This window comes from Lycium ferocissimum, chromosome 10, assembly GCF_029784015.1.
Source record: "Lycium ferocissimum isolate CSIRO_LF1 chromosome 10, AGI_CSIRO_Lferr_CH_V1, whole genome shotgun sequence".
Classification (NCBI taxonomy): domain Eukaryota; kingdom Viridiplantae; phylum Streptophyta; class Magnoliopsida; order Solanales; family Solanaceae; genus Lycium; species Lycium ferocissimum.
In genome coordinates, this window is record NC_081351.1 from 4,521,032 (window position 1) to 4,535,846 (window position 14,815).

Genomic DNA, 14,815 nt, shown 5'->3' on the forward strand with positions numbered 1-14,815 from the left:
AGCCTTCATTTATGAGGTCTACTTCATCATCCCCCCAAACCCCGTCCTTGATAAAAGAAAAAGAAAGAAGAGACGGAGAGAAAGCCTACATGATCCTGGTGGGAAGTTCTTGTGGTCTGGGCTTGCTGTTTAATAGGACTTCAGAGATGTTAACACTAGCTGCTGGTAGGATTTACAATTAGACAAATTTGTTACTATCAAAAATAGTTTAAATATATCCCTCGTTATACTTTCGGTCCAAATATGCCCCTCCCGTGATACTTTTGGTTCAAATATACCCCTCCCCAGAGGCAAATTCAGAATTTCAAGAGGATGGATTCACAATTGATTTTAAGATAAGATATATTTATACTGATATCAACTTAAGATAATTAATTATATTTTATACTGTTGTTTTATAATCACAACGGTATATAGTTATTTGCATAGGACTTGGATAATTAGGAAAAATGGAAAAAAAGTAATTAGATGTAATATAAAAAGGAAAACATGTTTGCCTTTTGGGTAATTAGAACTAAAGAAGAGAAGGGGTTTAGAAATATTATAAAAGGTAAAAGTTAAAGGATGCTTTAGAAATAAAACAAACAAACCAACAAAAAAAAAAAAAAAACATACAACAAGTCGGGTATGATCCCCCGACCTTGAGGAATTAAACACAGCCCCTAACCAATGCTCCACTTGGCCTGGTTTGACCATGTGTTCCTTACTACTGGGAAATCCCACAACGTGAGGAATGAGGAGAGGGAGTGTACGGAAAAAAGAAGTAATTCCGAAAGATGCTAATAGAAAGCATAAAAGCATAACACGGTCGAATAAGGCCAAGAGAAAGCGATATGGAAATGCAAATAACTAAAGCGATCAAGCCATGATAAGATAGCTAAAATAAAATAAGATAATCAAAGTACAAAGATTTAGAAACCAAAGCATTGACTACTAATATGAAAGGATAAACGTTACTATCTACTAGCCTTTAATAGTCCTCCATACCCTCCTATCTAAGGTCAAAATCGCGCTATATCCTATCTAATCACCTCTCCCCAATACTTCTTCGCCTACCCCTACTCTCTTCTCAAACCATCCATGGCCAACCTCTCACACCTCCGCACTCGGGGGCATCTCAGTGCCTCTCCTCTTCACATGTCCAAACCATCTGGGCCTCGTTTCCCGCATCTTGTCTTCCACCGAGGCCACCCCACCTTGTCCCGATAGAATCACTAGTGTGCCCACACATCCATCTCAACATTCTCATCTGGAAAAATCTTTTGAAGAGAGATCTTAGCCAACACTCCGCCCCCATACAACATGGTCCTAACCACCACTTTGTTTGCCGTTGTGGTGGCACTTTCTTATTTAGCCTCCATTTCATACTATTGTGACATCATCGTCAATCTCCCATCGTCTTGTATAATAGACCCCAATACTTGAAACTAACTAAAGAAGCCTCACTTCCACGCTTCTTTCGAGGTGCTTCAACTTGCACTCCAAGTACCGTCTTGGTCCTACCGCGCCTTGAATAGACTCCAAAGTTTGACGCCAAAGTTAAAGGATAGCGTTGACTCCGCTACGAGTCTCATCGATCAAGACTATGTCATCCGCGAAAAAACACCATGGCACCTCGCCTTGAATAAATTCATCCATCGCAAAAATAAAAATGAGCTCGATCTCGACGCAACCCCATCACAACAAGTGCTTTCTTTGCTCCCCATACATGTCCTCGATCACCCTAGTGTACGCCACGGAGACACCTTTAGCCTCCAAGCATCTCCAGGATGGAACTTTGTCGTAAGCCTTTTCAGGTCGATGAATACCATATGTAAGTCTCTTCCTCTCCCTTTGACCATGTTCTTCCACAAAGACGGATGGCCTCCGTAGTCGAGCGTCCCGCATTCGGTTTTTTCGAAATAGCTACACCTCTCCTCACCCTCATCTCCACCACCCTTTCCCACACTTTCATAGTATGGCTTAGTACTCGATACCTCTATAGTTGTTGCAACTCCGGATATCGCCCTTGTTCTTGACCATGAGGATCATTACACTCGACCTCCATTCTTCGGGCATCATTGCCGTCTTAAAGATGACATTAAACAACCTAGTCACCTCCAAACCTGCCGAGCCCGCAAACTTCCAAAATTCTCCGGGAATCTCATCGAGGTCTCGTGAGTACGAACAAGACCCTTAATTCCGCAATACCCAAAATCGCGACGCCTTCCCCGTAAGTTCTAAATCTCCCAACACAATGTCCCTGTCCCCTTCTTCATTCATTCCTTACGTTACTATTAGATATATTTTCAGAATTATACCATAATATATCAGAGTTTAGTTTAGTGACCATAGGTTCACGTGACCCAATTTTTATACATAAATTCGCCTCTGCCCCTCCCATTATACTTTGGCACAAATTTGTCCTTAATTTTGACGGAGGGACATGTGGCAAGCTCAGAATCAAATTTAAATACCCGATTCCTTTAGAAACCCACTCATTTAACCCATCCCCCACCCATTCCTTCACTTTGAGTTATTCCTTCCATTTTAAACGGGTGGCTTTTTAAAGGAATCGGGTATTTAAAATTGGGGATGCGTTATTTGATTCTGAGCTTGCCGCGTGTCCTCCGTCAAAATTAAGGCCAATGTTTGCCAAAGTATAATGGGAGGGGTATATTTGGACCGAAAATATACCGAAAGTATAATGAGGTGTTATATTTAAACTATTTTTGATAGTATAGGGATATATTTGACCCCATTCCGGTTTACAATTAGAGTTGCAAGCTAATTAATGTCTTAGTTGGGAAGAAAGATAGGGTGTATTTGGACTGGGCGGATCTTTACGAAGTTCTGTTGTTTTTTAACAGACTCTGTTAGTGTGAATCAAAAGTGCACTGGTTTTGCATACTTAGAGGACTATTAGTGCTTAGGTTAAAGAATAGGGATGATTTTAATTCAATGCTCAAACATAAGGGACTGTTTGGGCCCTTTACTCCTTTGTTTTTCTTTTTACAGGGTAAATCCTACCCTTGGCTAGCGGCTTTCGGATATTAGATGGTTAAACCATCAAAAGATTCTAGACATCCAAACTTCCCGTACTTAGGAAGCGACAATGGCTCTTTCTCACTTTGCACCCTTATTAACTCAAAATCTCACTTGGTTGGCAGTGGAGCGCTCTTGTAACTAGGACTAGGTTGTTGTCCCTTTCCTTTTTCTTTTTTCGTGTTCATTTTTTCTCTTAGTTTTACTTTTATATCAAAAAGGCACATATAATTGGCTATTTGCCTGATAATAGGCTCATGAGCCAACTTGGGATGGAAGATCCTTTAAAGGACACAACTTAGATGATTTAAACCATACGGATCATATCAATGTTTTGGTCATAAGATAGGAATGAAATATGAAAATGACTCAAGAGAGTGCTATGTGATATGCAGACCCTAACAAAGTGAAAGGCAAGTCTATAGAGTTATCAAGAGACAAACAACGTTATATGGAATTGATTACAACAACAACAACATACCCAGTTGAATCCCACTGTGTGGGGTCTGGGGAGGGTTAAGTGTATGCAGACCTTACCCCCACCTTGGAAGGTAGGGAGGCTGTTTCTGAAAGACCCTCGGCTCAAAAGAAAACAAGGGAAAACAAGGAAAAAGAGTCAGATACAAACAAGCAAATCAAAGCAATGCGAAAATGAGAAATAGCAAGAGCAAAGAAATCATGATAAAACAACATGGAAAGACAAAACCTAACACATAAAAGCGGGAATCAAAGGGCAATAAACAGTAGAGCAAAACTACGCCTACTAGTGTGAAAGAAAAGCGAGACTACCTACTAGCCTTCTATCCTAATCTGAGTCCTCCACAACCTCCTATCTAAGGTCATGTCCTCGGTAATCTGAAACTGCGCCATGTCTTGTCTAATCACCTCCTCTCAAATACTTCTTGGGCCTACCTCTACCTCTCCCAAGACCTACCATAACCAACCTCTCACATCTCCGTCTCCTAGGCATCTATGTCTCTCTCTCCACGCCCAAACCATCTCAGCCTCGCTTCCAGCATCTTGTCCTCCACCGACCTCTACCGATGCCACTCTCACCTTATCCCGGATGTCCTCATTCCTGATCCTATCTCTCCTAGTGTGCCCACACATCCACCGCAACATTCTCATTTCTGCGACTTTCATCTTCTGCACGTGAGAGTTCTTGACTGGCCAACACTCTGCCCCGTACAACAGAATCGGTCTAACCACCACTTTGTAGAACTTGCCTTAAGTTTTGGTGGCACTTTCTTGTCACACAACACTCCGGAAGCGAGCCTCCATTTCAACTATCCTGCACCAATACGATGTGTGACATCATCGTCAATATCCTCATTTTCTTGTAAAATAGAACCAAGATACTTGAAATTTCCTTTCTTTTGGATGACCTGGGTACCAAGCTTCACTTCCACGTCAGCCTCCTGAGGTACACTGAACCTGCACTCCAAGTACTCTATCTTGGTCCTACTCAACTTGAATCCTTTAGACTCTAACGTCTGTCTCCAATCCTCTAGCTTAGAGTTAACTCCGCTACGAGTCTCGTCAATCAAGACTATGTCATCCGCGAACAACATACACCATGGCACCACAACGCTTGAATTTATCGCGTCAATCCATCCATCACCAAGGCAAATAAAAATGGGCTAAGAGTTGATCCCCGACGCAAACCCATCGAACCGGGAAGTGCTCCGAGTCTCCTCCTGCGGTCCTTACCCCGGTCTTGGCTCCATCATACATGTCCCGATCGCTCTAACGTACGCCGCGTGCACACTTTTAGCCTCCAAGCATCTCCACAGAACCTCTCTTGGCACTTTATCGTAAGCTTTCTCTAGGTCGATGAATACCATGTGCAAGTCCCTCTTCTGCTCCCTATACTGCTCCACCAATATCCTAACAATATGAATGGCTTCGGTAGCGCAGAACGCCCGTGAATCCGAATCGGTTCTCTAAAATAGACACGTCTCTCCTCACCCTCATCTTTACCACCCTTTCCCACACTTTCATAATGTGGCTTAGCGCTCGATACCTCGTTGTTAACGACTTTGAATGTCGCCCTTGTTCTTGTACAAAGGAATCATTGTACTCCACCTCCATTCTTCGAGCATCTTCGCCGTCTTGAAAATGACATTAAACAACCCGGCAGCCCACCCAAGCACGCTCTCGCCGCACTCTTCCAAACTTCCCCAGGAAGCTCGTCAGGTCCGGTTGCTCTTCCCCTACACATCCTACGAACAGCACCCTTAACCTCCTACAATATCCACAATCGCGATGCCTCTCAGAGTACTCCAAATCTCCCAACACAATGTCTCTGTCCCCTTCTTCGTTCAAGAGTTTATGGAAGTATGACTGCCATCTCCGTCTAATGAGAGCTTCCTCCACCAACACTTTGCCATCCTCGTCCTTGATGCACTTCACTTGATCCAGGTCGCGTGCCTTCCTCTCTCTCACCTTGGCAAGCCTGAACAACTTCTATTCCCACCTCTGTCCTCTAGTTCTGCATAAAAGCATTCAAAAGCTGTCGTTTTCGCTGCCGACACTGCCAACTTCGCCTCCTTTCTCGCCATCTTATACTTTTCCCTATTTGTCCGCTTCTCTTTGTCATCCTTGCTGTCTACCAACACTTCGCATACGCCTGCTTCTTTGCTTCCACTTTACCTTGGACTTCCCCATTCCACCACCAATCCTCGGTGCCCACCACGGCGACCTCTTGAGAGTTATATGGAATTGATTGTTTGTCGTAAATATCTACGAAATAAGTGTCATAAAAATGAGACTGTAAAGAAATAAGTCCGGTCAACATGATTAAACAAAATTAGAATTGATCAAATTCAACACAGAGTGCAAGTGATACAACAGAAGAACGTCGACGGAGTGGTTTGACCATGTCTGATGTAGACCTCCACATGCACCAAACATTAGGCGTGACACAGATTGGACAGGCTAAAAATGGTCAAAGTAACTCTAAAATCATAGAGAAGGAAGATGTCCACAATGACCTACAACATTTATGTGGACTTAATTAATAAAAAATAAAAACATAAGATCAATATGCTTCATAACAACTAGTTGGCAGTTTCAAGGGTTCCTAGTAGGATGAAACAGATATGGAAGACTATCCCCCTCTGCATCTTCTAGACAATACAGCTTACAAGGAACAAGGCTTGATTTGAAGGGCATAGAGATCACATTTCTAGATTTAAAAATAAGTTTCTACATAACCTGTACTTCTGGTGTAATAGCAATTATTAGTTAATATAGACAGTGCATGGATTTTCTAGAGTTGTTAGCTAGAAAAGAGTAGCAGATTGTCTGGTCAGGCTCTATTTCGTTTCCTGTATCCTTCTGTACCTTCTTGGTACTGTTTCAATAATACTTTACCTTATCAAAAAAAAAATAATAATAATAATAACAACTAGTTGCAATTAAGGCTGACGATTTCTTGTTACATTTTCACTAGGCCTGGTTTTTGCTAGGAGTCTTTAATCTGGCTATAGACTTATATATCAGTATAGGGATTAGTGTGAGAATAATAGAAACTCTAGTCTTAGAAAGCACTATATTTTTCTTAAAAGACACATTATTTTTTTTGGACACTGACACGATCTACTATTGGAATGAAATGGATATAGAAGATGTAAATAACGAATCCCAACTAATTTTAGATTGAGGCGCAGTTGATTAGTTGTTTTAATTAACTGTTGTAGCCAAGTCCATGGTTCATAGATCGTAATTATGCCAGTGTAATACACTAAAAGTTTGGCCCATTAACTAATATATTCCTATTGCAGCAATTCATGAAGCATTTTAATCCAACATCACACAAGCTTTCACTTTAAATAGCTATCTTTCATGTATATCATACCCAATACCAATAGTTATCCACTTGAATTAAAGGCAAAGATCGTTATAGAACAGGGAAACTTAATGGTAGTCTACTAAGGAAAAGAAGAAGCTAGTGATTCCTTCTTTTAAAATGCACGACTGAAAAGGAAACTAAAACAATTAAAGGTCCAAAGTTTTTGAACCATGGTAGCCAATTTGATAAAAGGACAATAAATTATTTCTATGTTACAAGGATGATCAAGGAGAAGATGGAGAGGGAAGTAGTGCTACTGCATAATTTTAAGGGAAATGGGTCAAATATACCCCTCTACTTTAGTTTAATGGTTAAATATACCCTCCGTTAGTCAAAGTAGATAAATATACCCCTTCCGTTAGTCAAAGTAGATAAATATACCCCTTCCGTTAAGAAAGTAAACAAATATACCCCTCAGTTGACAAAATCCCCAATTCCACTATTAATTACCCGATTTAACTTTAAAAACCCATGCCCAACCCGCAAATTAAATTCTTTCCACCCAAATATACCCACCACCACTTCCACCACCACCGCCACCACTGAATGTGTAAAATGAGAACAACCATTTGTTTGAGAGTTGAATTAAAATACATTCATAATAGAGTTATTCTCCTTTAAAATCTAAAAAGAATGTATAGAAAACCAGTCACAATAAAGAAGAAAGAATCTATCAACCCCAAATTGACAAAATCGAATTGCATGAAATTCTTTTGTAATATTCTCCTTCCTCTTTCTTTTACCTTTTTCTGTTTTTTCTTTAATCTTTTAATTTTTTTTTTATTTTGTACTTCCTTGTCCGTTTCCAGGAAAAACGTCAGGACTTCTTTTCATTTTTTTCTTTAACTTTTCAATAACTAAGGTCTAAGGTGGATTAAAAAAAAGAGAATGAAGGAAAAATAGTGGTAGAGAAGCTTACCATTGTTGCCGAAACTGTTTAGGGGATAAGGGGGAAGGGGGAGTGCTAAACAGTGGTGGCGGTGGTAGTGGAAGGGGTGGTGGTTGTTGTGTTGGGTCGGTTGTAGTGGTGGTGGGTATATTTGGGTGGAAAGAATTTAATTTGCGGGTCGGGGCGGGTCGGGCATGAGTTTTTTTTAAGTTAAATCGGGTAATTAAGGTGGAATTGGGGATTTTGTCAACTGAGGGGTATATTTGTTTACTTTCTTAACGGAAGGGGTATATTTATCTACTTTGACTAACGGAAGGGGTATATTTATCTACTTTGACTAACGGAGGGTATATTTAACTATTAAACTAAAGTAGAGGGGTATATTTGACCTTTTTCCTAATTTTAAAGTACTAGAAGTGATTGGGGTGCATAAAAAAATTACAAGGTCATCACATAAGAATATCAATTGTTTGTAAAGCTTAGTTAGAAGACATTCCGCCTATACATTTTTAATGATCAAACAAGGAGTAAATAACAGTTAACTTATCTGTCACCTGTAAAATTTGTATAGTGCAAAAGAATGTAAAATGCTAGAACAATGATAAATTGGGTGTGCAAAAACAGCTAGTACGGTTAAGAGCAATTGCTGAATTTTCCATCTGTAATTCAAGGATGATCAACTGCAGTATGAATCAACATTAAAAACACAAACTTGGTACTTCCAAACACAAACTAGTAGGTGCCTTGCCCAACAACTCACCAACATAAAGATATGTTCCACCCAAGCCCCATTCAAACAATCATAAAAACCAAGATAAAAATAAAAGCAAAATAAAACCAAAGCTAAGCAAAATATTGCAAAAAATTTGCTAGTCCAAGCGCCACCTTAGACTTTAGACAAACGGCTTTTCAGCAGAACCTATTTAACAAATTCCTCTGACCTAAAAAAAAAAAAAATAGACACAAATATAGTAATGCAATGAGATGAATGATCTTAAAAACAGACATACCGATCTGATAAAGGGCTGCTGGAAGATCCAACCCAGAATAGGTATCTTTTGCATGAATACTGACAGTGTTGGCCAGAAACCACTGTATAAAACAATTCATCAGCAACAGAAGTAATAATAAAGGAAAGTATAACATTCAAGAAAACATGAATCCAATATACCTGAAGAGTACAATGAATCCATAAGCCTCGAGAATCATCCCTATTATAGGCCAACCAATGACAACAAAGAAAAATCCAGCACCAAATGCAGCTGTTCCCTAAGGAACAAGGATAGGGATAAAGAATAAGCAAGATTAGTAATAGAAACACAAAAGATATATCAGCAAAATATCTATCTAGACAGAGAACAAGTAAACCTTATAGTTGCTGCGTTTCATAAAAAATTGCAACGACGACTTCAGACCAATGGTTAGTCCCACCCCTGAGAAGAAGAGGATCTGATTCAGTAGAATAACAGAGCGTCAACTGGGAGGATAAGCACAAAGCAAAGAAAAGTTGATGACAAAAAGGAAAAATTGAGAGATAAGGGGATTGTGGCAGTGTAATTGTACTTACATTTCCCATTGCAATTAGTCCCTTATCGAAGAAGAAAATAATCCCCAAGAATGAGAAAAATACTCCGAATCCGGTCAATCCTAGCCCAATCTCTGTTTCCACAAGCAGCCCAAGCTTAGTAGACATAACAACTTAAATAGAAGCAGAATATGCTTCCTTCTTTATGTTTACCTTCTTTCAAAGTTTAGATTTTCATTAAGTAGAAGAATCATCATACTCCCTCTATCCCAGTTAATAGAACACTTTATTTACATTTTGGGATGTCCGCAAGTTAAACAACATTCTACAAATAATATTAAATATGCAACTCTCACAAGTTCCCGAAATTCAAAATAATTTAACTCGTCAATTTTTAAGTTTTGATCTCCCGCTTTCTCTCTCAAACTAACTCTTTGACTATTAATTTGATTTTTTCTTTCATTTCAAATCATAAAATATAAAAGTTAACAACTATCTTAAACTTTGTATATAGTCAAATACACAAAGTGTTTGCTAAAAGACACGATAAAATTGCTAACGTCGCACTTACTAAAATAGGAACTCTGCAGAATTAATCACTTTAATTAAGAAAAACTTTTACCTAAAAACCTAGGATGCCAGTGCCAGAGGAAAAAAAAAATCAATGTAGCGACTCCTCGAAACTATACATACAATTTAAATTGTTCTGCACCCTCAAGCTAAGATAGTATGATCAAGATTCCCTATATTACATTAAAACATCAGATGCAAAATATCCATAATCCCCATAACCATTTCAAACACAGGCTATATCATAGCATCTACTTGGTGATAGTTCCCAAGGAGATGCCAATATAAATTACAAAAACCATCAAACTTCATGAATGCACGTTCTTGCATTCAACATTCCGATGTTAGTCAGTAATACTCCCTCTGTTTCAATTTGTTTGTCTTATTTTCCTTTTTAGTCCGTTTCAAAAAGAATAGTTGTTTCCTTTTTCTGACAACTCTTTAATTCCAACTTTCCACATGGCGCGTTTAAGACCATAAGATTAAAAGGCATTTTGGTACATTCAACATACATTTAATCTAAGACCATAAGATTCAAAAGTCTTTACTTTCTTAAACTCTATGCCGACAATACTTAAATCTTGCAATTTTGGTACATTCAACATATACACGCATTCCCAAAATAATTGTTTCGAATTTGATCATTTAAATCTTGCAATTTTGCATTAAAACTCTTGTCACCAAGTCACACTTGTCTTGGGTAAGTTATTCATTGCATAAGTTTTGTTGGATGATCGGATCTCCACCAACCTTTAGTATTACATGTCATTATGATAAATAGATTCAGCTTGCCAAAATCTTGAACCTTACCATAGTATCCAAAATATTGATGAAAATATATCTCTAATTAACTTTATCTCCTTTACATTCTTCAATCATGGAATTATTAACTGTATATTGCAATATTTTTCTTTTAAAATTGAACCTATCCACTCTAGAACACCCAAGTCTTATTATCTTAAGTTCGATGTATATTAGTGATCATAAGCCAATTTTCACATAATTAGCAAAATTGAAGAGCAGAAAGGATTTAACGGTAGTGGACTTTCAACTGATTATGTTTTTATTCCGATGTTAGTGAGTAATCTAGTCTTCAAAGCATATGAAATACTACAATAGGAAATATCCAGCAGAAAAACAAAGCTAGTATTGTTCACAAGCGACAACTAGTTTATCGACTTACTTTTGCGATCATTCATTTCGAAGGAAACCATTGTCGCCTAATAATCCACACAAATCCAAATTCAATTTCGACACCTGCAACACTGAATCTATCAATTAAAAAAAAAACAGTTAAAAAAAAGTCAGACTATACGAATCCAATGGAATAACTTAAAAAATGAGAAGAAAAGAGCTCGATTAACTCCAAATTCCAAAATTCAATATCAAACAAGTCGGTTAGATCCGGAAATTCAAATCCATTGAACAAAATGAAGAAAAGAAGGATATAACAGGAGAGAGAAAGAACCGAGAGGAAATGGAGAGATAAATTGCAGCTGATACTCTCTGAATCGAAGTGAAAATTCAGATTGATTGTCTGTAAGGGAATGCAAATTAGCGTGATGATGAAATGTAATCAACTGCCAATTCTGAATCTCATATAACCAAATCACTAGTTATAACATATAAACCCGTTTTTCAAAAGGGTCATTGGCACTTTTGCCCCTATTTTGGGCTGGTCTTTAATCTTTTTCCCATGTAAGAAATATTGTATTGTTTCCGTCCCAATTTAATCTTGCTTTTCCTTTTGTGGACTGTCGTCTCATAAAGAGTGCACACGAGTTGAACGACTTCACATGTCTTTAATTTAATTTAATTTAGGGAAAGGGTCAAATTTGTCCCTCTACTATGTGAAAAGGGTCAAATTTATCCTCCGTTATACTATTGGTTCAAAAATACCCCCAACGTTATCTAAATGATTCAAACATACGCACTGACACTTGGTGCGGTGGAGACGCGCATGCCATGTCACCCACCCAACCCATTTTACCCCATCCCCTTCCCTTCTTCTTTCACCACTAGCATCTTTTCCCCTCAACTACCATTGCTACCATGAACACCACCATTTCCACCGATCACCACCTCCACCTGCCTACCAACTCTATAGGCATTATAGCCATGAGAAGACATTGAGACACATTTATGATAGCTGAGTATACATGTTAATATTTGAAGCTAAGAATGAATATTAAGATCAAGAACATATACTAATCTTCCATATAGAGATTATGGAGATCATAAGAAAGAAGAAGAGAGATCAGAGAAAGAGGAGAGACAAAAGATATTGAGAGAGAAAGAAATATCAACTTTATTCATCAAGCTAAATCTTCTACATACACATATACATCATATATATAGGTTGTATACAGCTGGTATACATAACTGTTTTCCTGAAGTTTGTTATAACTAACTGAGTTGTAAACTGCTCCTCGACTAAACTGAGTTTATTTCTTTATTCTACACTCCCCCTCAAGCTAGGTGGGGTGAAATATATCAAGTACACCTAGCTTGGACTTTAGATATTCATGTTGCACCTTTGATAGTCCCTTAGTCAGTATATCAGCTGGTTGATCTGTTGTAGAAATGTATTGTGTAGCTACTAGTCCTTGATATATCTTCTCTCTTATAAAATGACAATCCATCTCAATATGTTTGGTTCGTTCATAGTAGACAGGATTTGCTGCTATTTGTAATGTAGCCTTACTATCACTATAAATGAATATTGGTTGTATAATTTTTGTATTTGGTTCCTTTAACAACCCCAATAACCAGGTTAAATCAGCTACAGTTGTTGGCATACTCCTATATTTAGATTCAGCAGAGCTTCTTGATGCGACTGTCTACTTTTTTGATTTCCAAGATACAAGAGAGTCTCCAAATTTTATCATGAATCCTATAACAGATCTTCTAGTAATGGGGCATGAAGCCCAATCTGCATCACAAAATGCGGTTATTTCATTTCTAAACTTGCTAGATAGGAGCAATCCTTGCCCAGGTTGCTTCTTAATATATCTCACAATTCTCGATCTTTGCTGCATCCATATGAGATTTCTTTGGATCTTGTAGAAATTGACTCAAGGTTTGAACTGCAAAAGAGATATCTGATCTTGTTACTGTTAGATACAAAAGCTTCCCTATAAGCCTTTAATAACCACTTTGATCAATAGGAGGATCCTCCCCTATGTAGACTTTATCTTTGATAGTTTCATCATATTGTCTAGATGTCAACTTGACATTGATATCAATTGGTGTATTTTCGGTTTTGATCTTGCTAGTCCGACCTCTCGTAAATAAGTTCTAAAGCATATTTCCTTTGATGCATAGTGACTCCTTTACTTGACCTTGCAAATTCAATTCTAAGGAAATACTTTAGTTCACCCAAGTCTTTCATCTTAAAGGCAGTTTTGGTTTCTAGAATCTGTTCCAAACTGTCTCCTGCAATTAGCATATCATCCACATAAACAAGTATGATCACAGTGCCTTGTTTTGAGCGTTTGGTTAAGAGTGAATGATCATGTTGACTTTGCTTGAATTGAAACCTGAGAAGTGCTTCAAATAGCTTAGTGTTCTATTGCCTAAGTCCCTGTTTTAATCCATACAAGGATTTCACCAGTCTGTATACTAAATTCTCCCCGACTGTGAAATCCTTGTGGCATATCCATGTAGATTTCATCATGTAAATCTCCTTATAAGAAAGCATTGTACACATCCATTTGATGAATGTGCCACTCCTTAGCAACAGCTAGTGAAAGCACATTCTTGAAAATCAATTCATTCTTTTTTACTATATCCTTTTGCTACTAGTCTTGCCTTATATCTTTCCACCTCACCATTTGCCTTATACTTGATCTTGTACACCCACTTGCACCCTATAGGAATCTTTCCTTTTGGTAATGGCACCACCTGCTATGTATTGTTGTTTTCCAATGCAGTTATCTCCTCCTTCATTGCTTGAATCCACATGGGATCTTTTGTTGCTTCATTTTAGCTAGTAGGATCAGTTGTAGTAGATAGAGTAGCTATGTAGGACTGGTACTTGTTTGAAAGCTTATTATAATTGATATATATGTCAATACTGCAACGAATATCTTTGTTGATCTTTGAGGGACACAAAGTCTCTCATCCAGATAAGAGCATATTTTGTTCTTGTAGATTGTCTAGTTTGAGTAGGTGGAGCATTTTGAGCTTGTCCTGGATGATTAGCACCCTCTTGTTTGTCCTAAGGATCAATAGGCTTATCTTCATGATCAAGTTCCCCCTCTAAGTGTGGTGCATCTTGATTCAACATGTCTGAATTGCTATGTTGAGTAGGTTGTGTATCAGCTTGAGTATGATCAGGCAATTGTGTGTGTGTTACTGCTTGTGGAATTGAGTTGAAATGACTGCATAATCATGCCATGGTTCTGCACTGTTTGGTCCTGGTGTGGTGCCCATAAACATTGGTAGTTGGTTGTTAGTTTGATTGGAGAAAGGGAATACTTCTTCTCTGAAGATTACATCCCTGTTGACAAAGAAAGATAAATGAGTCAAATCATACAGTATATATCCCTTTCGTACTTCTGAATACCCCATCAGTACAACAAGTTTTGATCTTAATAGCATTTTTTCCTTTTGAGTTAAGTCCTTAGCAAAACATAAGCATCCAACCACTCTTAGGTGATTTATAGATGGTTTTCTATTATAGAACTGCTCATAAGGTGATTTGTTCTGTAGCACAGTGGCAGGCAACCTATTTATCAAATAAACTGCTGCTAGGACACAATGTCGCCAAAATTTTATAAGAATGTGACCTTGTAGTCTAATAGCTCTAGTTAGCTCAAGTATATGTCTATGCTTTCTTTCAGCCACACCATTTTGTTAAGGTGTGTATGCACAGGTTTTCTAATGTATTATTCCTAACTATTTGAACATGCTATCACAGATATTGTTTATGAATTATGTACCATTAGTTGTT

At 38.1% G+C, this 14,815-nt stretch overlaps 1 protein-coding gene across 3 annotated transcripts in view; it reads right to left on the reverse strand.

Annotated features, from left to right (window-relative positions):
• The window catches only part of LOC132035496 (vesicle transport protein GOT1-like), a 15,354-nt gene extending 3,771 nt beyond the window's left edge, over positions 1-11,583 (reverse strand). The window contains exons 1-6 of one of the 3 annotated variants that reach the window (XM_059425778.1): positions 11,330-11,583; positions 11,045-11,118; positions 9,334-9,425; positions 9,135-9,215; positions 8,938-9,035; positions 8,777-8,858 (exon numbers count right to left, since the gene is read on the reverse strand). In XM_059425778.1, coding sequence (XP_059281761.1) covers positions 8,777-8,858; positions 8,938-9,035; positions 9,135-9,215; positions 9,334-9,425; positions 11,045-11,075 — 384 coding nt within the window. In that variant the 5' untranslated portion in view covers positions 11,076-11,118; positions 11,330-11,583. Of the gene's footprint in view, positions 1-8,776; positions 8,859-8,937; positions 9,036-9,134; positions 9,216-9,333; positions 9,426-11,044; positions 11,133-11,329 lie in introns of all 3 variants that reach the window. The other 2 variants (XM_059425776.1, XM_059425775.1) reach the window with 2 other exon arrangements.
• Between the last annotated feature and the right edge of the window lie 3,232 nt (positions 11,584-14,815).